Source organism: Bicyclus anynana, chromosome Z, assembly GCF_947172395.1.
Source record: "Bicyclus anynana chromosome Z, ilBicAnyn1.1, whole genome shotgun sequence".
Taxonomy (NCBI): Eukaryota; Metazoa; Arthropoda; class Insecta; order Lepidoptera; family Nymphalidae; genus Bicyclus; species Bicyclus anynana.
Genome location: NC_069110.1, coordinates 10997644 through 11019517, shown reverse-complemented (window position 1 = coordinate 11019517; position 21874 = coordinate 10997644). Strand labels below are relative to the sequence as shown.

The window sequence follows — 21874 nt, the reverse complement described above, 5'->3', positions numbered from 1 at the left end:
GTTGAACTAGAATTATTAAATTTGACACGTAACATTATAAAGTACAAGTACAAGAAAAGATCTGCATTTTTGGGTGGTGGGGGGCTTCGCCCCTGGCCAGATACCACCCTACCGGCAAAGACGTTCCAGTACAATGTCTTGTAGAAACCGGAAGGGGATTTTCATCCTAATCCTAACAAGTTTGCCTACTTCCATCTTAGATTGCATCATCACTTATCATCATGTGAGATTGTAGTCAAGGGCTAACTTGTAAAGAATAAAAGAAATCAGAGGTATATATTATTTAGGGGAAAGCTCAGTAAAATATCACATCAATTTAGGCAAGAAATATGTGCAAAACTAAGTTGCTGAGAATCAAGCTCTATGTGTAGAGACCTAAGTATTAAATCCAATACTTTAGCAACTCCTGTTATATATGTCAAACAACAAATGTGAATAATTTATTTCAATGGATATTTATTTTTGTAGACATAACAGAAGTTAAATAATGAAACTGCAATATAAACATAGAAACCTGAAGGTAGGAATCAACTCCTTAAAGATGTACATATCTATAACCTATAAAACTGCAACTCCATGAATGACTACTATCATACATATTATAGTGATACTGAAGACTGAAGAAGCATGCAGATTAAAGATTTCTTCTTCCACTGATATATATTTATATCTTACTTCAGATGCTATGTGCATTATTTACTTACATCTTTCTGATGTAGCAAATAATTTAATAAATAATAAATATATTTGTACAATACATCTCTATAAATGGCTGATGAATTCATATTCATATACTTGTAAACCACCCAGACATTGGAAAACATCCATGCACATCATAAATATATTTTCCACTGGGAATCAAACCCAAAGCTTTGGATGCTGTAGAGGGGTCACTACCCACTCTGACTGTCAAATACATTGTCTATAATGATAAATAACACAATCTTATTAAGCATGTTTTTTACCTTGATGAAATGCTGCTAATTTATTTTCACTGTAAATAAGACTAAAGTCACATCTAGTGACTATGTATTTGCCATGATAATTGTCACTTGATACCAAGAAATGTTTCAATTTTATATCTGACAAATTGATCCATGCGTAAGGTGACTTAAGAGCTGGCGCTTTGGCCCAAAGGCCTTGCATCCAGAGGAGTAATAGCGTCAGCATATTGGGAACCTTGCCCATGGGTAAACAATTAGATGGTGAGTATTTCTTATTAATACTATTTAATTACAAAATGAATTTAAATTTAATAAAATATAGTTTAACAGTAGTTAATACTTAGATTTAGTTATTTATTTTAATTTAATTATTAATATGTATTTTTTGTAGGCAGAATAAAAAACGTACTTGTGGTGGTTATAAAAAACACAACTTTCAAGGACCATTTCAGATAACATCTGCTACTGTCTGGAAACACAAAGAGAAATAATCCATGTATTTGCATCTTATATTTATAGATGATGTCATGAATTTTTGTATTGATTTTTGTATTGTGGCTGTGAATATACTTGTTTCCTGCCAATTAGTCAAAAAATACTACATTGGGATCAAACCTTTGAACTCTCAGGCTGAACATTTTTCTAGCTGAACATATTATAAAATAATTTCATTTGAGATAAATCATAATTACCTTTGTGCAAAAATTGCACTACGCGGCGTTAAAAACCGCACTCCTCTCTGGCCGTGTTTTTCTGAAAGTTTATAGAATACTTGTAAACAATGACTTACTACATTTACTAATCTATAAAACTAATGTTTATAGTCATGGTGTAATTACTGATCAACGTTTCATAAGAAGCTTATCAAAATCTATAAATAAACATAATAATAGTATTCAAAGCTGTAATATAGCATAGTAATATTCAAAAGTAAAGCTCAGCTGTTTTTCGCAACTGCAAATATTGTGATTACATATATCGCAGTTGCATTATAGTAACATTAAATTCCTACTTGAAAAATAAGTATAAATGACATTACATACTTAATATCTCAAAAGTTCAGAACCAATTTTGATGCAACTTCGTTCTCTAAGTTAGAGTACATATCTGAATCTAAATCAGTATTTAAGACACATAATAATATAAGAATATTGTATACGCGCAGACCATAGAGGAGTTAGCTTTGAACTTGTATCACACCCAAATTCATCAACATAATTTTTTTTACAGTCTAAGGCTCAGTGAAAAATAGCCGCACCCGCACTGGCGTCGCACCGCAAATTCGTTTATACAGGCAAAAATCGCACAGGCGCCATACTGCACCGCACTGTTCCGACGCCGCACCTCTGCCGCAATTTTATGACGTACAAATTTTACACCGTTAACACAGCTTTTAATATTAATTTCACCACTTTTAAGTCAGATTTTTTTTCCATCATTACAGTAAAGTTTAATTGGTGTTGCAATATGTGAGCTGAAATAATCAATTAACGTTATCATAAATTTGACATAAGTAATTGGTACCGTGCGGGGCGTGTGCCTGGTATATCGGTAAGGTGCGAGTAAAAGACAGTCTTGCTCGGTAGCTAGTTTATTACTGATGACACAATGAATTGACACTCATTATATACTACATCCCTCCAACACTAGTTTGGAAACCTGGAACAATATATACATAACGGGTATTTTATTGCGTTTACTTACATAAAATACTGCCTATAATCTATACGTTTTCTAACTCTTCTACGAGTAGATCGCCAGACATCGGGATTAGAACTGTCAGAACTAATTGGCTCATTAACTAAATCGGAACCTGGTACGTACAACTTGTTTTCACCGTCTTCCCCAGGCTCCGCCCCTTTTTCGCCAACCGTTTCTCTTTGGTCCGTAAGGTCTTGTCCTTCATTTTCAGCGGCAGAAGGACTACTGCCTGTCTGAACCTGCAAGTCCCTCTCCTCCACCACAGCAATGTCAGGAGGGGGCGGAGATGCCGGTCCAGAAGCCGGTGGCTCAGTAAGCGACGGCGCGGGGACTGACGGATGCGGTGAAAATGGCGTAACTGAACTATGAGGCGTTTCTAGACAATCATCTAAGTTTACATCACTTCCAGTATATTTTCTGACCTGGTCAATATGCCTGTTACAATTTGTCTTATAATCTTCAAAGTAAATTTGTAACATTCGCGATCCAATAATTTTTTTAACTACGCCCACGCACCAGATACCTTTTTTCGCAATATACCATTTAGCCCAAACAGTTTCACCTACAATAAAATTACGACTTTGATTTAATGTTGGCTTGTCTTGTTTATCAAATTGCTTAGGCGGTAAAATTAAATCCAATCTAGATCTTAAATTCCGACCTATCATCAGCATAGCCGGTGTGGCCCCTGTTGCGCAATGTACACTATTTCTATAGTTAAAAAGAAAACTAAGGAGTTTCTCATTGACATGTTTTTGGCATTTACCTTCAGATAGAATGCATTTTATCATTTTTTTACATGTTTTTACAGAGTTCTCTGCCTGTCCATTGCTAGCTGGATGATAGATCGGTGACGTAAGGTATTGTATTCCGTTCATTCTACAAAAGTTATGAAATTCCGCCGAACTTATCTTAACGTCATTATCCGAGATTAACACAGCGGGAACGCCAAATTTAGAGAACATTTCTTTTAACTTAAAAATAAGCGCACCGGTAGATGTGCCCCGGTCCATATAAATGCATTCTAACCATTTAGAATATGCATCCACGACAATTAAATAAATTGACTGGCTGATAGAAAAATAATCTAGGTGGATTCGATGCCATGGCCCCGGCGGGCGAGGCCACGGCGCCGGCGGCGCGCGCGGCGGCGCACTGCGCAGGCCTGCGCACGTCTGACACGAGTTCACCATCCGTTCGATTTGCGAGTCGATCTGAGGCCACCACATTTTTCCGCGAGCCATATTTTTAGTTTTTGTTATGCCGAAATGAGATGAATGTAGTTCTTTTAACATACTTTCTCTGTAGGCGACCGGAATTACTATTCTATGACCCCGTAATAAACAGCCATCCACCACTTCTAGATCTCCTTTACATAGGAAATACGGCAATATTGATTTACACCTTATTTTCCTAGGCCAACCTTTACTCATGTATTTCATTACTGTTTTCAGTACCTTGTCCTCCGCGGTCGCGTGTCTAATATCACTGAACAATACCGGTTCCGCGTTCGACTCGAAGAATAAGAAATATTTAGCGTAACCGTCCTCTCGTTCATTATCTAATGTTACCGATATGGGTGAGCGAGAAAAGAAATCTGCGATTTGGTTATTCTTACCATCTATATACTGTACTGTATAATTATAAGCGGATAATATTACTGCGTATCTTTGTAAACGTAAGGCTGCAGTGACAGAAATGCCTTTGTTTTTACCAAAAATAGATAGTAACGGCCTATGATCCGTCTTCAGTATAAACGGTTCCTGACGTCCATATAAATATTGATGAAAATATTTCACACCAAAAATTATAGCCGTCGCCTCTTTCTGTATTTGGCTATAATTCTTTTCGCTCTGCGTTAAGGAACGGGACGCAAATGCAATAGGACGCTCGCGGCCTTCGGCGTCTCTGTGAGCGAGTACTGCTCCTAAGCCACACGGCCCCGCATCCACGGTGAGGAAGAGGGGGGCGGCGGGGTCGAAATGCGCTAAGACGCGCTCGCTAGCTAGCTCGCGCTTAACGCTCTCGAATGCCGCTTGCTGCCGCTCGCTCCAATGCCACTGTGCGCCTGAGCGTAATAACTCATGCAGTGGACTTAGCAGCGCCGACGCACCCGGAATGAATTTCCTATAATAATTAACGACTCCCAAAAAACGCTTGACCCCGAGCACGTTTGCGGGCGCGGGCGCTTTGAGTATCGCTTCGACTTTCGTAGGACATGTTTTTAACCCTGTCTTATCTATCACGTACCCTAAGTACGTCACACTATTTTTGAAAAAAACGCATTTGTCTTTTTGCAAACGTAAACCTGCGTCTTGCAATCTACTTAAAACCGAATGAAGTCTAGACATATGAATTTCCCTTGTTGGTCCAGTTATACAAACATCATCTAGCCAGACGCTAACTCCATCCAGCCCTGCTAATAATGTTTCCATCGCTCTCTGGAATATTGCTGGGGCATTAGCTAGCCCGTAAACCAGTCGGGTATAAGCGAACATCCCTTTTTCAGAATTGATAGTCGTAAGGTTTTGAGATGACTCCGATAATTTAAATTGATTATAAGCATTACTTAGGTCAATTTTCGAATAACACTCTCCCCCTCCTAGTCTAGAAAAAACCTCCTCGATCCTAGGTAAGGGGTATTTATCTATCTTTAGGTCTTTATTTAATGTACACGAATAATCTCCAGCAATTCTTAATTTCCCGTTTTCTTTTAGCACTGGAACTATCGGGGTGGCATACTCTGAGTGGTTAACAGGCTTGAGAATTCCTAATTTAACTAATCTATCGAGTTCCGCGTTAACTTGGTCTCTCAATGCGAAAGGAACGGATCGTGGCTTAAAAAACTTCGGTTTCGCATCATCTTTTAAGTGCAATTCAACTTCAAATTTATTAAAACATCCTAGATCATCCTTCCAAATCTCTGGGTATTGACTTAACAACCGCTGCACATCTTCAGTAGGCCTATTTTTACAAATTAAATTGTTATTATTAGACGATACAAAAGAAATTCCAAACTTAGCCATAAAATCACGACCTAGTAACGGGGGGCCCCCGTTTTTAATAATATAAAATTTAATTTTATTTGTTTTATTATTATACGTAATTTCACTAATAAAATATCCTAAAGGTGTAATTTTATGACCAGTATATACGCACATTCGCAGATCACCATTATGTAGTTTATAATTCTTAAAATATTTTAAATAAAAATTCTCTGATAACGCAGATACACCCGAACCAGAGTCTAATTCCATATGTAACTGAGTATTGTTCACGTTTACCGTTAATAATATGGGCTTATAGTCTACGTACCTCATGTTAAAAAGGTCACACTCCCTGCAATCCCTCCCTGCAAGAGGGTCTTGGGAACACCCTTCCGATTGTGCACCGATGTTATGCACATTAGATTTATTTTTGCACATTTTAACTAAATGCCCTCCCCCACAGGATCTGCACTTCAGGTTACGGAACCTGCACTTATCGGCACTATGGGATCGCAACCCGCACACACTACAGCGCTGCATTACACTCGATCTATCCTCCGATCGACTCGGCTTGGCCTGAGCCTGGCCGTGGCCAGCCTTCCGCTGCTCACCGACGCGAAATACTGGCTCCTCTTTCACGACGACGCGCGCCTGTCGCGCACAAGCCGTCTTCTGTGCCACTTCCAAGGCTTGTCCGAATGTCAAGGTTTTCGAATCGCATTCGAAGAGTTTATCACGCTCCGGCCCTGCTCGGAAGCCCAGAACGAAACGGTCGCGCAGGAGCGTGTCCAGCTCTGCACCGAAGTCACAATATACGGCCAACCCTCTTAGCCGCGCCGCCCATTCTTCGATACTCTCACCGTCCGATCTGCTTGCTTCGTAGAATTTTGCCCTGTCTGCGAAGGTCGACCTTTTTGGCGTAAAATGCTGGTTTAGCACTTCTACCAGCTCAGTATAACTACATACTTCGAGCTTCTTTGGGTGCACCAAATTTCGAATTAACCGATATGAGTCATCCGAGAGATGTGTCAATAACACTGCACTTTGACTATCATCAGAGATTTTATTTAACTTTATAAACTGTGTTAATCTACTGTGAAACACTTCCCACTCATTAATTTTATAGTCAAAAAAGGCTAAGTTTCCGAGATAAGAACTCATTTTTTTTTTTTTTTAAACGCGGGTATGTACACGACTCGTCGCCAGTTGGTATATCGGTAAGGTGCGAGTAAAAGACAGTCTTGCTCGGTAGCTAGTTTATTACTGATGACACAATGAATTGACACTCATTATATACTACAGTGCCCCTCATAGTAAGTTTGGACCTAGTAAACAAACTTAGACTATGTACCTACTTGAATAGGACCGTTTTAAACAGTAACTTACTTTTTATTCCTATAAATCTTTATAATTGAATACTAAATTAGATCACAAAATAGAAACAACTAAACAAAATTTTTATAAGCCAATATTAATTTTACTTTATTCAAGAAGATAATATTTTTCAATTAAAAACAATTTTTAACAACTTCAAGGACTACCAACATAAAAAAAAAATTAATTTAAACCAATAGTTCATGAGATTAGCAAGTTATGATGCAAAGGATTTCTGACATATAAGTGGTTATTCCAGCTAATTTCAAGACATTTTCAAGACAAGAAATAATTTTAAGTTTTGCAAAACTACTACTACTAGTAACATTATCTTTTTCTTGCTAAACTTAGACGGGAATTTATAATAATGTGACAAACATGTGTTTGAACAGTAAATTTGATGTCGAAAAATTGCGGCGCCAGGGTGGGTGCAGCGTCATGTATACAAATGCTATGGAACATATCGCTTAGTCTCGTTACATAGAATACTAGCTGACACCGCGCGGTTTCACCCGCTTTGTTCTTGTTCCTGTAGGCATACGGAGATAATATATAGCCTATAGCCTTCCTCGATAAATGGGCTATCTAGCACTGAAATAATTTTTCAAATCGGACAATTTCATTAGCTCGTTCTATCAAACAAACAAACAAATAACCTCTTCAGCTTTATAATATTAGTATAGATTTGATTACTTTATTAAAGTACTAGCAGACTCCTGGAGCTTTATTTGTGTAAAGTCTGTTATAAGTAAGTCTGTTTAAATCCATGGATTATTCCAGAAAAAAGTAGTCTTCCAAGGTTCACTTTATCTCAATACCAAATTTTATTTAAATCAGTTCAGTGGTTTAGCCGTGAAAAGCTAACACACAGACTTACTTTCACATTTATAATATTAAGTATAGATTGCTGTAACGGCTGAAGAATGGATTCTGTTTAGATGTTGTTTTCTTAGATTAAGTTATAAATACATACAAATGAAATGTAAATTTATCTTTTAGTAAACAAATAATATTACATTCGCATTTGCAAAATAAAAATATAATATAATGATAACAACTATTCGACCAAAAGCCAGAAATTTATAGAAGGCAGAAAGTTTGTCAGCTTATACCACCTATCCTTAATTCTACCCCATTTTTTTCTTCTTTCCTGGACCTTTTCCTCACTTGGTCACTAGAAAATTCTACTCCATAGATAAGTATGATAGCCAATAATGAATTTAGTTTCAACTTTCATGGGTATTTCAAGGGTGGAACTTCAACTGTCTAATTTTAAAGCATGAATTTTTATATTTTCCTCAGCACAATATGAGAACTCATGTCCCCAGTCTCTTATTATAAAACACTCTACATCTGTAGTATCCCATAGAAAATATCAAAAACTCATGTTTTATAATTGGACAAACTTGAAACTGGCTATCTTAAAAGCCACCAATTTTCAAACTCCATAAGTAACTACCAGACCTTCGGTAGAAGCATGGGTTGACAAACTTTCAACCTTCATAATAAGAAGTATGTCTGGCTACACAGTGTCTAATTTGATATCATATAATATCCAAATTAAACAAACAGTATAACTAAATATGTTACTTAAATAAACTTTATCAAGTTATTAGTATGCTATAATGCTGTTATTTATGAATTATATTTTATTATTTTTAGCTATTGAATTGTTTATAAACAAAGTATGTATTAATAAAATATATAAAAAATAAATGATACAAAAGTCTGATGTTAAATTGTAACATAAATACAAAGGGATTTGCCATAGACAGTTATATGTAATACTGTTTTAAGGACTCCTACAAAATATTAGTGGAATCAGTTGGAAAAGACAAATTAAAGCCTTACTTTAAGTATTAATGCTTGAAGCCGCTAGTAACCTACTGAATGTAGCCAAGAATAATGCAACCTCACTGATCATGTGAATCTACTTGACGATGAAAAATACCGAATAACTTGCACTTTGTGACATTGAATTAGTGAAAAATATCCTCAAATTGATTTTAGCACATTTTCATGAAAAAAATCACTCTGTCGACTTGCAAATTCAATGATTAATCACGCATTCAACAAACTTAAAACTACAGCAAAAAAATACGTAGAGTACGTATTTACAAGCAATACCGAGGCCTGTAAGAATTAACGTCTGGACTAAATGAATTAGATGTTATCATTTTGATAGTATAATAGGTTTTAGACACATAATAAACTCACCGATTGACGATTATTATTTTAAACACTCGACCCACGCTATTAAAATCGCTAACAATGATTCTTCTCGTATTCTAAATTTTAATGAACCCACGCCAACCAGTGTTGCTAGTTTAAAAATCATGGTAGACGTAGACAGAGTATAGAGGTAGACCCTCAGATGTGAGAGTTGACTCCATGATTGTACAGTCGGTTCTAAATGAACTTTCCTATGTCCAAAACAACAATGGCGTCCGATAACTGTCACTGTACTTAAAGTGATGTGAAACATTGAAATAACAGTTTTGAATGACGATTGAATGAATACATTCTTAAATCGATTACCAAATGTATATATACCATATAAACTAATATTAGAAAGAAGTAAACTAAAGTTTGTGAGGTTGTAGGGTAATATCGGGATCTAATAAACCGATATTAAAAATTCTTTTACCAATAGATAGCCATCTTATTTGTGAGTAACATAAGATATAAATCCCTTTGTTGTATCAATATTAACTAATTAATACATAGAAAAAAAAGGATTGTCGGAATGCTTGTAGAATAAATAATGAATAAAATTAGATGAAATGTTGTTCATTTTTAGCTTCCTTATAAACAATGTGACATTTTTTTATTATATGAAGTATAAACATATAAATCCTAATTCCTTTTAAAATTAAATTCCTATCTACGTATACTATAATAACAAACTTATATTAATAACTTTATAAACGAAAATCGGTTGGGAGGTAGTTAGGTACCTAACTATACCATAATAATATTAAAATTTATATCCTAACTACGTTCTTGAACATTAATAACATACCTAACATAAACAAGATAATCCAAGTTTAAAAATTATTCGATAGATATTATTTAAGTACCTACTTAAAATATTTTTTTCACTACTCTTGCTCAAAAACACTGTCATATTTCCACTCTAGGGGCTAAAGTACTTTTGTTTTTTTAATTCTTGTCTGTTACGAGTACTAGCCAAGCACTAGCCTACTATAGATAGAATAGATCTATGTGAATGATTTGTTTTATGAAACGGTGAAAATTTTGATCCCTAAACTGAAATGTCGTAAAATATGATTCCTTTATTGTTAAGATAGGAAAGCTCTCGCAGAATTTACTGTAGACGTCGCTCGGTCGAAGCTTTAAGACCATGGACTGAAACGATTATCGGAACATTATTATGGTTTAAGTAATATGATATTTTTTCCTTTCCCAAACCGACATTTTAGGGAGCTCACACGATGAAAATTACAAAAATGAAACATCGATTCTATAAAAACTGTTTCAAAAAACCCGTTATATCTTTGATTCTCGATCTTTGAGGGGTAACGTCCCTTTTAAATTAATTTACTCTTTGGTAACGTCTAGCGAGCGACAGGTCCGTTTAAATAATTCGTCTGAGTTTAGCTAGTACATAGTAGACGGAGCGTGGCTGTCTACGTACAACTAATATATTATTCTGTGGCATTCCTCAAATGGACGTCGGTGAAAAAGAAAGTCAATAACAATAAAATATTTATTAGTGATCTGTGGTCAAAAGTGGTGGTCAATCAACACAAAACTCAAAACAGTTAAATTTATTTTTGTTTGTGCTAAATTTCTTTAATAAATAAATATATATAAATTATTATTTTACGGCATTTATAGTAAGTAATTTGTTATTACTAATCTATTACATGTGTTTACTTTACTTATTTAAAAACTAATAAATTGCTGTCATTCAGTTACACTAATTATGTATTATTGATTAGCAATTGTTTTACATAATTAATAGAAGAAGAAATTTTAGACCAATAATTGTAAATTTCAAATCGTGGAAACTCTAAGAAGAACTTTAATTTTTAATTTAGCTAACTCTTATGACCTTTAGGCTAGGGAAGGTCATATCAGTTTATATAATTTTGTTTTGTTTTTACTGGACGGCTGTCTGGCCGTTGGTCATTATGCGTTCATTGTCCTTGTTTATACCAAAGTGTTCTAATAGTGGTTGCCGACGCGCCACAAACATTTATTTCCTTGCTATTTATAGAATTTAGATCAATAATGTTTTGATTGTACATACCTACTTTGCAACATGAATTAATATCATTATACATTATTTTAATCATGTAAATAAAAAGTGTGTTTACAAGTTTATTTTGAAATTTTGTTTATATTTACTGTTTTTTTTTTTTAATTAAATATTTAAATATGTTGTAAAACCCACAAAGTGGTGAGCAGGTGTAATTTTGGAATATGTTCAGATAGTGTAGAATGTGAGTCTATACTAAGTCACGCTGAGATTTATGAAAAAAAATATTATCTGAATTTTTATGCTTGCATATATGTTTATTTATGTACATAATACTTATTTCTTTCTTTGATTATGCAATAACTTCCATTATTAAAACAATAGCTGTAATGTATTATATATTTATTGTTTTAATTATGGAACAAAGCTATATTTTATGAAAAACGATGAATGCCATTGTCATGAAAGTTTTTGCATGTTTAATGTACAACTGTCTATAGAACAGCCTTTCTTGATGAGTACTGTTTTTAAACAAACAAATTAAAAATGAGGGTATAAATCACTAGTCATTTCACAACTAATAGTAATCATAATTAACTTTTCTTAAATAAACTAAAGTTAATGTGACTAATAAGCTTAGAACAATTAATGGTTAATATATTTTATATAACATTTTATAAACAAACCATACATAGTTTAAAATAAACAAGTTATGAAATGACATGCATTTTCTACCTTCATTTCTAATTTGTTTGTTGGTAAACAGTACTCATCAAGAAAGGCTGTAGTATAATGGGTCTAGAAGAATTTATTAATTATAATTTTATTGAGTTGTATTGATTATTTTCTTTTTATTCATAGAGGTTTTGTCTAAGAATCTGTGTTAATTTGCAACCATGGTAACCAAACTTAGGAATCTATAATATAAAAATGAATGTATGAAATGTGTTGGTAAGCGCAAATCTCAAGTATGGCTGAACCAATTTAGCTGATTCTTTTTTTAGATTATTCCTTGAAGTATGATGACAGTTTTGACAGAGATTTTTTTTTTAGGCTAGTTAGGGTGGGAGTAGGGAAGAAGCACACATAAGTCAAAGCGAAACTTGACAGAGTCTGGTAGTTGGTAAATAAAGATAACATTTTTTTGAATGATGATCTTATTTTATTGATGATTTTATTTTCAGATTTAAAACAAAATGAGTAAGCTCTGCAGACAAGTGTCTATTGAATCCCCTGGGGCTACCCTCAATGAATGTGTATTCAGTTTTGAAGTACCTGTGCCCGATGTCCCACCTTATGGTGCAAGAATCAGAGTTGTATATGCTGGTGCCTGCTATAGAGTGGTTCGAACTCGGTCTGCATCAGTCTGCAGCACTTCCTCGATTTCATCGATAGGAAGTCTGACAGGAGAGATGGAAGGCTTCTCCATGCATTCCTCAACTCCAGCGCATGTTGGTCTACGAGATGGTGCATTGTTCCCTGGTTATGAGGTTGCTGGTATCGTAGATGCTATAGGGGGAGCAGCAGAATGTACAGATGGTATAACTATTGGGACTAGAATAGTCTTGTATCCCTATGAAGGTGTACCTCATGGATATGCTGATTTTATTGTAGTGCCAGATTTCAAATGCTTGGTACCAGTCCCAGCAGTTCTGCCTTTGAGTGTTGCAGCCATGCTGCCGACTGGAGCTTTGCTAGCCACCAACACAGTCTATACAGCAATTGAATGCCTCAATACTATATTGGAGGGATCAACCAAAAAGGATAAAGCCACAATGCTGATTGTCGGGACAGGTGGACTAGCACTTTGGGCGCTTCGCATTGCTACACACTATTTTCGACGTCTTCCATACCATGATCGTATTCACATCTCAGTTGCTTCTCTAAAAGACGAAGGCTTTGTACTTGCCAAAGAGAATGAAGAGTGAGTATTCAGTTTAATATTACATAAAACACATTATAAAGTTGTTTTAATATTTTTTCATCAGTTCACCCTTCTAGTACACTTAATATGTGATCAATGACATATCTCGTGAATAGAAATAAACAAAATGACATCCAATGGCGTCAAAGTAGTCCCCATTATCCCAACGCAACAAAAGAGAGATATTTCCAGTATTGCTATTTTTTTTTATTTTAAAATAATATTTGCCATATCTTTTTTAAATATGACCAATATTCCCATTCCCCTCCAACTAGTCGTTAAAGACTGTATTAGGAGTGGGTACGACAATAGTCCAAACTGTAGCTATATTGGTTGTCTATTTCTCTGCACATATTAAGTCGTTTGACCGCAGATTAAGGCACCTAGCCTCTTGATTGATTATACTGCTGTACTTGGAACTTATTTGTATGTATGTTTGTATGTCTGTATTTGTAACTTTATGACTCAATTGGCTTTTTTTGTAGGATCAAAGTAGTGCAATGGTCCGAAGACCTTTACGAGCGACAACTGATAGAGCGCACGATAGACGCCTGCGGTGGTCCCGTCGATGTGGTCCTCAACTTTGGTACAACCTCACGGTCGCTGCATCGCTCTCTGCAATGCCTCGCTCCAGTTAGTACTTACAAACCTAAGACAGTTTTGCTTGCGTAATTACAATTGATATTACAATGGGGATGATGACTAGGTTTGATAAATAAGGTTTGGTATTTGGTTAAATAAGGTCAATGTTAACTAATTTATACATAAAAAGCAAAGATTGACTGGATATTTGCAAAATAAATAAGATTATAAAATTTCAAAATCTACTAAAAATATTTTATCGTAATTAGACATACAGTTTTAGCTTCCTTACATTAAATGAGACATTTTTCAATAAAAGAACTATAAACAAATCTAATGATCATTATGTCCTACGACGTCATGAAATAGTACCATTTTATATGGGGCGTTTTTCAGGGGCGGATCCCGGCAGTGCCGCAAATCTGACCCTTTAAATTCCTGTAGCTCCGAAAGTAATGATCGCAGATACCCTGTTACTTTTACAAAATTGCTTTACTATGAGCAACCTCCTAATTTTTATACAATTTAAAATAATGTCATCATCCCTATTAATATTATGAACATTAAATTTACCACCTATGCATATATTAGGCTAGACATTGACAACTAATCTCGCCCGTACTCATACTATCACGGGATGCAATGCTAAAGGTCTTGAAGTAGATTTGCCTAGAAAATGCCTTAATTAATGCTTTGAAAGTAATGGTCAAATCATCATTTCCCATTTATAAGTTTGCATAGAACACTATGAAGTCTGTAATTATATTATAGTCTGACCAAAAACGTTTTTATGTTGCAAAAAAACCAATGTATTATTTTTTTTATATTGTGCTAATTTGTTGTTATTTTCTACTTAAAATCTGTAAAATCACTTGTATAGTTATTTACATATTAATGAACACTATTATAATTATAGTTATCTGTTCAGGGTGGCATGGTGCTTGTAACTGAGAGCACGGGAGAGAAGTTGCTGCCAAAATTTGCAAAGAAAGCTGAAGATTTGAATGTCAACATAGTGGTAGTTCCCAATGGAACTATTGAACAGCTCAAGGAATTAGTGGAGCTAGTATCAAATGGAGATGTGAGTTACTTGTAATTTGCTAATATACTGTATAGTGCGACATAAAAGAGTAGAAATTAATAAAAATGAAACTAAAATATTTGCTGTGTGGCAACACCACATTTACTGTCATTATCAGAAAGATTAGGTCGAGCAGATTTCAATGATGTGACCTTTCACTTTTATATATTTAGACAAAGTTCAAGGGGAACCATTGTTCTCAAGGTACCAACAACAACGTACAAGGTTAACGAAATATATTTTGTCATACGCTTTACAGATAGAATCATTTATAAAATATGTATGTATTAATGATAGACATTATTTAAAATACCAAGACCTTTAAAAATAAGTCATAATCTAAAAACAAAAATCTTGAAAACCCGAACGCCTGCTTCGAAATTAAAGTCAGCTTGAAAAAAGTCAGCAAGACAAATTAATTTTGCTGCTTTTAATTATGACTTTTTTGTAAGATATTGTTTTTCTTTATTTTTAGATCGAACCTCCACCTCATTCGGTATTCCCCGCTGAAGAAGCTCAGGAAGTGGTGAGAAAGCTTTGCAATTCTGAAATAAATGGACGTGCCATATTAAAATTTCACAATATCGATTGAATAAGAATGGTCTCATAAATACACGTTATTACCAAAAATTATAATTAAGTTCTTGTATATCTATATTCATATTAAAGCGTAGCTGAGACTCGATTTTCTGGAACTTGGTTATTCAAATTCTTGACTATCTATTGATCCCAAGTAGAAATAATTCATATTAACGAGAAAATGCCTAGTATGTTGGTTGGTTTCATTTATTATGGTTTTTCGTATGCTTTCTAACATATTACGTTCAATTGTTATTCGAAACATTTCAGTTAATCGAGTTTTGGCAGTATATAATCTTGCACTATATTTTTATCCGAAGGAATGTAACTTTTTTTATAATTATATGATTCCTGTAAACTATAAAATTATAAAATGTACATGTAGAGTTATATATATTTTAGAAGTACTTATTTAGATAAAACATACTTCATCACATTTTTTTAGGATTTTTATAGTTTAGTTGAATATTACAGAATTTAATGAATATTTTTTTTTTAATAAATAATAATAAAATTATAAACAATAGTCGAGTAGATCTGATTTACTAGCTGAACAAGTCATAAGTCAATAGTGTTTGCACATTAACAGTGAACACAGACATTTTCTAGTTCTCACTGTGATTCGTAAGCGGTCAATTACAATGGCTGTGTTATTTTACACATACGTTCTTTATTACAAAAAAAGAATTAGACGATTTGTACTAAACCACAAAGAATATGTATTTGATTTAAGAGTAACATTTATAATTATACTAGTAGGTTATTAGTGTGGATGGAATGGAATTTTTTCATTTTAATCTTTGTTGTTAATATCATTTGCCATTAACATTTAATAAATGTTGTTTATAGAATTCATAACATAATATAGAGTGGAAAAATTTAATTGTTCCATCTCATACGAAATCTGTCATATTACGTAACTCATAGTTACTGTGTAGGAGTATTTGTCCAGAGCTAGATCACCAAGTTTCTATAGAGTGGAAAAATATAATTGTTCCATCTCATACCGAATCCGTCATATTACGTAACTCATAGTTACTGTGTACGAGTATTTGTCCAGAGCAGGGATCACCAAGTTCCTACAGAGTGGAAAAATATAATTGTTCCATCTCATACAAAATCCGTCATATTACGTAACTCATAGTTACTGTGTACGAGTAGGTATTTGTCCAGAGCAGGGATCACCAAGTTTCTACAGAGTGGAAAAATATAATTGTTCCATCTCATACAAAATCCGTCATATTACGTAACTCATTGTTACTGTGTACGAATATTTGTCCAGAGCAGGGATCACCAAGTTTAATTTGGGATCCAGTTTTTAAAATAACATGCCTGTTGCAGTCCATTTGCTTTAAATTATAAGCCCTTATCTTATTTCTCCCCATCTACATGTTACGTACTATGTAGTAGGAGGCTTTGGCCGTGGCTAGTTACCACCATACCGATAACGTATCGCCAAACGATTTAGCGTTCCGGTACGATGTCGTGTAGAAACCGAAAGGGGTGGATTTTCATCCTCCTCCTTCATTGCGTCATCACTTACCAGGTGAGATTGTAATCAAGGGCTAACTTGTAAAGAATAAAATAAAAAAAATATACCCTAAATATATATAAGGTTGTAAATTATGTACTTACCTAATGAAATAATATTTCCAATAGAAATTTAGTCTGTGAAGTCTGTCATACTGTATAAATAATTTGGTGATCCTTGGTCTATATCTAGAGTATTGACTATATTTACGTATACTTAGTTTGTAATATAGTTCGAACCTTAAGTTTCTTGAGAATATCCTTTAGACAGGAAGCATAATTATATCGGTACAATATGTGGTACGGAATACAATTTTGAGAAGGGTTTTTTCAAGTTTTTGTATTTACTCTGCTCTTCCTAAAATATATCTTTGCAAATTTGTAATATCACTAGGTTTTTGAGTTATTATCTAAAAGATGATACTTTATTTTTTGCTTTTATTTTTTTGTTACAAAAACTCTTTTCATAATTTATCTTCCATTGTACTTATTTTCTCCAGAAACTAAAGTTTTAACTATATTAAATAAAATAAGTCCTATACTTAGAGAGGATAATAATTATATTTGTCTTTATATTGATAAATATTTTATTTGACGCTAAATATATTTAATTTATTCTATATTTCTTAGATTTAGAGTTAGGTAGATTGAGCTTTAAACCGATAAATATTAACGCCAATGTATAATTTAATAATTTTCTATACGCTTTTCGAATATGCGTTCTAGTCTGATCCTTTAACTTCAGGTAAAGGGATGCTTTGAAACATTAATGCACTACACTGCAACATTGTAATGTGCCATATTTTTTTTATTGTAAATGAACAATAAAAGTATTTATCGTCATTAAGAGATACAGTAAAAATAACAATTGATAAATCATAATTATATCTTAATTGCCATACGTATTTAATATGTATAGATTTAATTTATTAATAATTTTGACTATACTTAATTGTAAGTTTGACGTGTTTTAAATAGTTTTCACAAATTCTACTCTCAGTTATCCTATCTGCAATAATGAACCTAACCCTACATGCAAGTTGCATTTAGCTATGAGTTTGTGTTGCAAATTGAATGCGATCCTATTGAGACAATTAGCTGTTCTTGTTATTTTATTTTTCGTAATCAATTTTGTAAATTTAATTTACATAAACCAAGGGTTCGAAGCCATAAGCAAATGCTAAAGAACAGCCAATTATACATTTTGAAAGAATATATTTTTTTACAAAAGAATTTATGTATTTTTCTTAAATGAGAGTATACTTTGTCCACATATACAAACATACCATAAATATTATTGGTTATATAACATTACAACCTTAATCCATGTAAAATGTCGTTGTGTCAATAAGGCAATATTATATTCAAGTATTAAATGAAGATGTGAACATTTAAAATAAAATGTTCGAATATCTGTATTGATTATACTTAATTGTAATAAAAAAAAAATAAAGCGATTTAACAAAATCCGTGTCTTTTTTGTCTTCTACAAACTGAACAGGCTTCGAAGATATTTGTATAAACGGTGTCATATGACCAGCTGCCGTTTTGATCTTTTTCTAACCCCTTTACTCTTATATCCTATCAATGATTTCAAGAGTAAATAATAATGGTAGGTATCTATCTATTCTATTATAGGTACTAAAGAAATTTCATATAGGCATCATGAGGGCAATTTTGAAGTTACTAAACTTCTTTACCCACACTCATTTAATCTTAATATATAAATGCGAAATTTAATTTCTTAAAATGCGCACAACTGAAAAGTTGGATGTGCATGCCCCGGACCGGATTCGAACCCACACCCTCCGGAATCGGAGGGAGAGGTTCACTGGGCTATCACGGCTCTAACGGTGAAGGAAAACATCGTGAGGAAACCTGCATACCAGAAAATATTCTTAATTCTCTGCGTGTGTGAGGACTGTCAATCCACATTGGACCAGCGCGTTGGACTATTCCCTTCCCTTCTTCCCTTCTCATTCTGAGAGGAGACTCGAGCTCAGCAGTGAGCCGCATATGGGTAGATAATGATATAAATGCGAAAGATTATTTATCAGGAAATCTTGAAAACCGCTTGATGTACAAAACGTTACGAAAGTTGGCAGGGAGGTAGTTTATAATTAGTAGGTATCCACTAGGAACGGATTTTGCGATAGGGCCGGTTTAAAGAGGTCTTAGGCCAGACGAAGTCGCGGGCGTCTGCTAGTGTACACTATGCGCACTCATGAATTGAGGTCTTCAAGTCAAGAGTGCAGGAGTGTAGATGGCAGCACGCATCGCCTAATCGTAAATCATCAAGTTAATGAACGCGTAACAATGGGGTGATGCGTGCTGCCATCTACAGGCATAATGAAACAGTGCTTCTTACTTTAAACTACCGAAGATGGCGCTCTTAGAGAACTTTGAAACAATCCCATATGCTTCAAGGACCTGTTGCGATGCAGTTATGCCGGAAGCTCATAGATTTTTTTATTTTTAACAGATTTCAAAAAAGGAAGAAGTTCTCAATTCGTCTGAAATTTTTCTTTTTTTCCAAGTAGTTGTACAGTAAGTACAGGAGTTATTAGCATATAATGTATCATCTATGGTTATTAGGCAGCTATAGAGCTTGTACCAACGGCAGCTTCACTTACTTTTACATAGAGACTTTTTTGATTTTAACTGTTTTGTCTGTTGTCCGGTATAACTTTGGTGAACTGATTTTAATGGCACTACCACTGGAAAATATAGGCTACTTTTTAGCTCGGAAATAACTATGGTTCCCGAGAAATCTGTAAAAACTGAATAAGTAAAAGTATTAGAAAGTAAGCAAAGGCCAATCAAAAAAAAATTAATAAAAGTCACGCCAGCATTGCGTCCTATATATGTATTTTTTTTACAACAATATTTTCAGAGAGTTCTTGAAATACAAGATTATTTTAAAATCCTTTATTGTGGTTCACTGTTCTTAATTCTTTAAACAAATATAAAGATTTAAGGTTTCCAATATTTTCATCCAAGACTCTGGTGGTGGTACGTTCGAACACTTTCGTACCCCATATATCGATAACCGAGCGTATTTCTTCATTGGATGCGGCGTGTAGCACTATTAACACTGAGGATGTTCCCACACCTCCCTTTTTTATCGTAGCGTTCGCGCCACAAGATTTTATGGCGACATTATCTACGTGAATGTAATTAATTATATAACCGGGAAAATTGTTCTCGTAAACGTACACCTGCCCTTCATTGATCGAAACGGGATTATTCTCCACGACAGCCGAATCCATGTGTTTCAAATGGTGGTGCCACTTGCCCATTTCAAGTGGCAGTTTCCTCTTCTCACAGAACAGTCTTGCATTAGCGCAGCTTACGAAAATGAGTATCGTAAATCGGTCCATTTAAGAGAACCAACTTGAAACGTTTAAAATGAGAACACATTTTCAATTGAATTCTATGGCCATTGTTAAAGAACAATGACTAGAAATAAAAAATGATAACGACGACTTTGGAAAAAGGAAAAACCGACGACTTTCAGCAATCATATACGATGTGATATTAGTAGAAGTGAGGGGCAGTTGTACCCTATATATTGATTTACTCTTTAGGCAGTTGAAACAATTACATATGTAGGTACATGCACTGCACTACATCCCACATATTCTGTAAATTAAATTTGAATTACTCCTCAAAGCAAAGGAGAAATAGGTAACTACCTACATGTTGTTCTCTGAACTGACCTGAGCCCACGTTTTTTTTATTGTGTCTTTTATAAAATATTGATTTACGAGGTGCAATAACCCCTTAAGTTAAGGGCGAAGGCATCCTTCAGAGCAGCCCATCTATGCCATTTTGTGACTAATTTGACCCACGTATTGCCTGCGGTTTTGCTGTGTCGTCGGACCACCTACCGAATGGACGGCTTGCTCTTCTGTAACCCGAGGTACCTGACCACGATGTCGGTCTTGCAGTCCAAAGACCGTAGCTCATCCTTGCTACATGACCTCCCAATCACCATAGAGCATCTGTTAGTGTACTTATGTAGATTTGTCCTTGTTGCCGTTGGTGGTAAGTACATTACAGACTTATGACTATGAGGCTTTGAAGTTCACACCTAAGCTTCAGGTTATAGTGTTTTTCAGATAGGATGGGTACGGTGACAGTTCGTTTCACTATTGAAAGTTTGCCACGTTTCACTATAATAGTATGTATCATAGAATTTTAGTTACTTGTACCGAATCGTATATCTATGGTATGTATTATGAACGTCATAAGGCAACTGTCATCATACCCATGCTATCTGAAAAACACATTAATAGCGCATACTCGTTACAATGTATTGATGGACGTGTCAACTTGAACTACTGTTGTTATATGAACAGTGTTATTAAAAACCTTAGTGATATGTACTTAAGGTTAACAATTGTCTGAAATTGTGTACAGTTTACGTATAAACTAACAACGAATAGGTACCTACTAGTTATTGATTTCTTTGAATATACTTTTTAAGTACAACCAACCTTTCTGATAAGTTGATTGCTTGTAGGTTCATACTTGTTTACAAACTTGGAAAGAATCGTAGCGGTCTTTCGACCTTTTTCTCGTCATTTCGAGAACATTCTAACTCCGTGACAATCTACATAAGCGAAGCGAAGTAGCATCGATTAAATGAACAATCAGTGAACTCGGTCTCTGTTCTCGGAACGACGATTCTGGACAATTAACCTCGAACTCTTAGTACGTAACAATAGTTACAATCTAAGGAAAACCAATTGCAGGATAACGAATACCTACCTAATTTTTTTTTTAAACAATAAGTGGAGATTACAGGGGTGTCCATATAACAAATAATAATCATATTAATACATTATTACTTTGTAATCAATACATATCTGCAATCACAATGTATGTCTGTGTGATTTCTCTTTTGCTTATTATAATTTACACGATATTAAACACACTAATCAC

At 34.4% G+C, this 21874-nt stretch overlaps 3 protein-coding genes across 5 annotated transcripts in view; 1 reads left to right on the top strand and 2 right to left on the bottom strand.

Annotated features, from left to right (window-relative positions):
* Window positions 1-9364, bottom strand: part of LOC112045869 (protein tramtrack, beta isoform) — a 29555-nt gene extending 20191 nt beyond the window's left edge. For both annotated transcript variants that reach the window (XM_024082239.2, XM_024082235.2), the window contains exons 1-2: window positions 9224-9364; window positions 1637-1697 (exon numbers count right to left, since the gene is read on the bottom strand). The gene's annotated coding sequence lies outside the window, so the exon portion shown is untranslated. The remainder of the gene's footprint in view (window positions 1-1636; window positions 1698-9223) is intronic.
* LOC112044007 (uncharacterized) lies at window positions 2469-9209 on the bottom strand. Its single transcript, XM_024079721.2, has 2 exons — window positions 5961-9209; window positions 2469-2603 (listed from the first exon to the last, which is right to left on the bottom strand). The coding sequence occupies exons 1-2, from the start codon at window positions 6791-6793 to the stop codon at window positions 2591-2593; spliced, it is 846 nt and encodes a 281-aa protein (XP_023935489.2). The 5' UTR covers window positions 6794-9209; the 3' UTR covers window positions 2469-2590.
* A 1339-nt stretch (window positions 9365-10703) lies between the features above and the next one.
* Window positions 10704-18394, top strand: LOC112045856 (uncharacterized). 2 transcript variants are annotated; one of them, XM_024082210.2, is made up of 5 exons: window positions 10704-10866; window positions 12416-13155; window positions 13641-13788; window positions 14666-14818; window positions 15294-18394. In XM_024082210.2, exons 2-5 carry the CDS (start codon window positions 12428-12430, stop codon window positions 15408-15410), a joined length of 1146 nt encoding a protein of 381 aa, XP_023937978.2. In that variant the 5' UTR covers window positions 10704-10866; window positions 12416-12427; the 3' UTR covers window positions 15411-18394. The 2 variants fall into 2 exon arrangements, with proteins under 2 accessions (XP_023937978.2, XP_023937979.2); XM_024082211.2 differs by lacking the exon at window positions 10704-10866 and adding an exon at window positions 10984-11475.
* Window positions 18395-21874: the final 3480 nt, after the last annotated feature.

Coding starts and splice junctions, on each gene's coding strand:
- LOC112044007 (XM_024079721.2), bottom strand. CDS start 6,793: ATGAGTTCTTATCTCGGAAACTTAGCCTTTTTTGACTATAAAATTAAT.
- LOC112045856 (XM_024082210.2), top strand. CDS start 12,428: ATGAGTAAGCTCTGCAGACAAGTGTCTATTGAATCCCCTGGGGCTACC. Junction 13,156..13,640: donor CTTGCCAAAGAGAATGAAGA/GTGAGTATTCAG, acceptor CTTTTTTTGTAG/GATCAAAGTAGTGCAATGGT. Junction 13,789..14,665: donor CTCTGCAATGCCTCGCTCCA/GTTAGTACTTAC, acceptor TTATCTGTTCAG/GGTGGCATGGTGCTTGTAAC.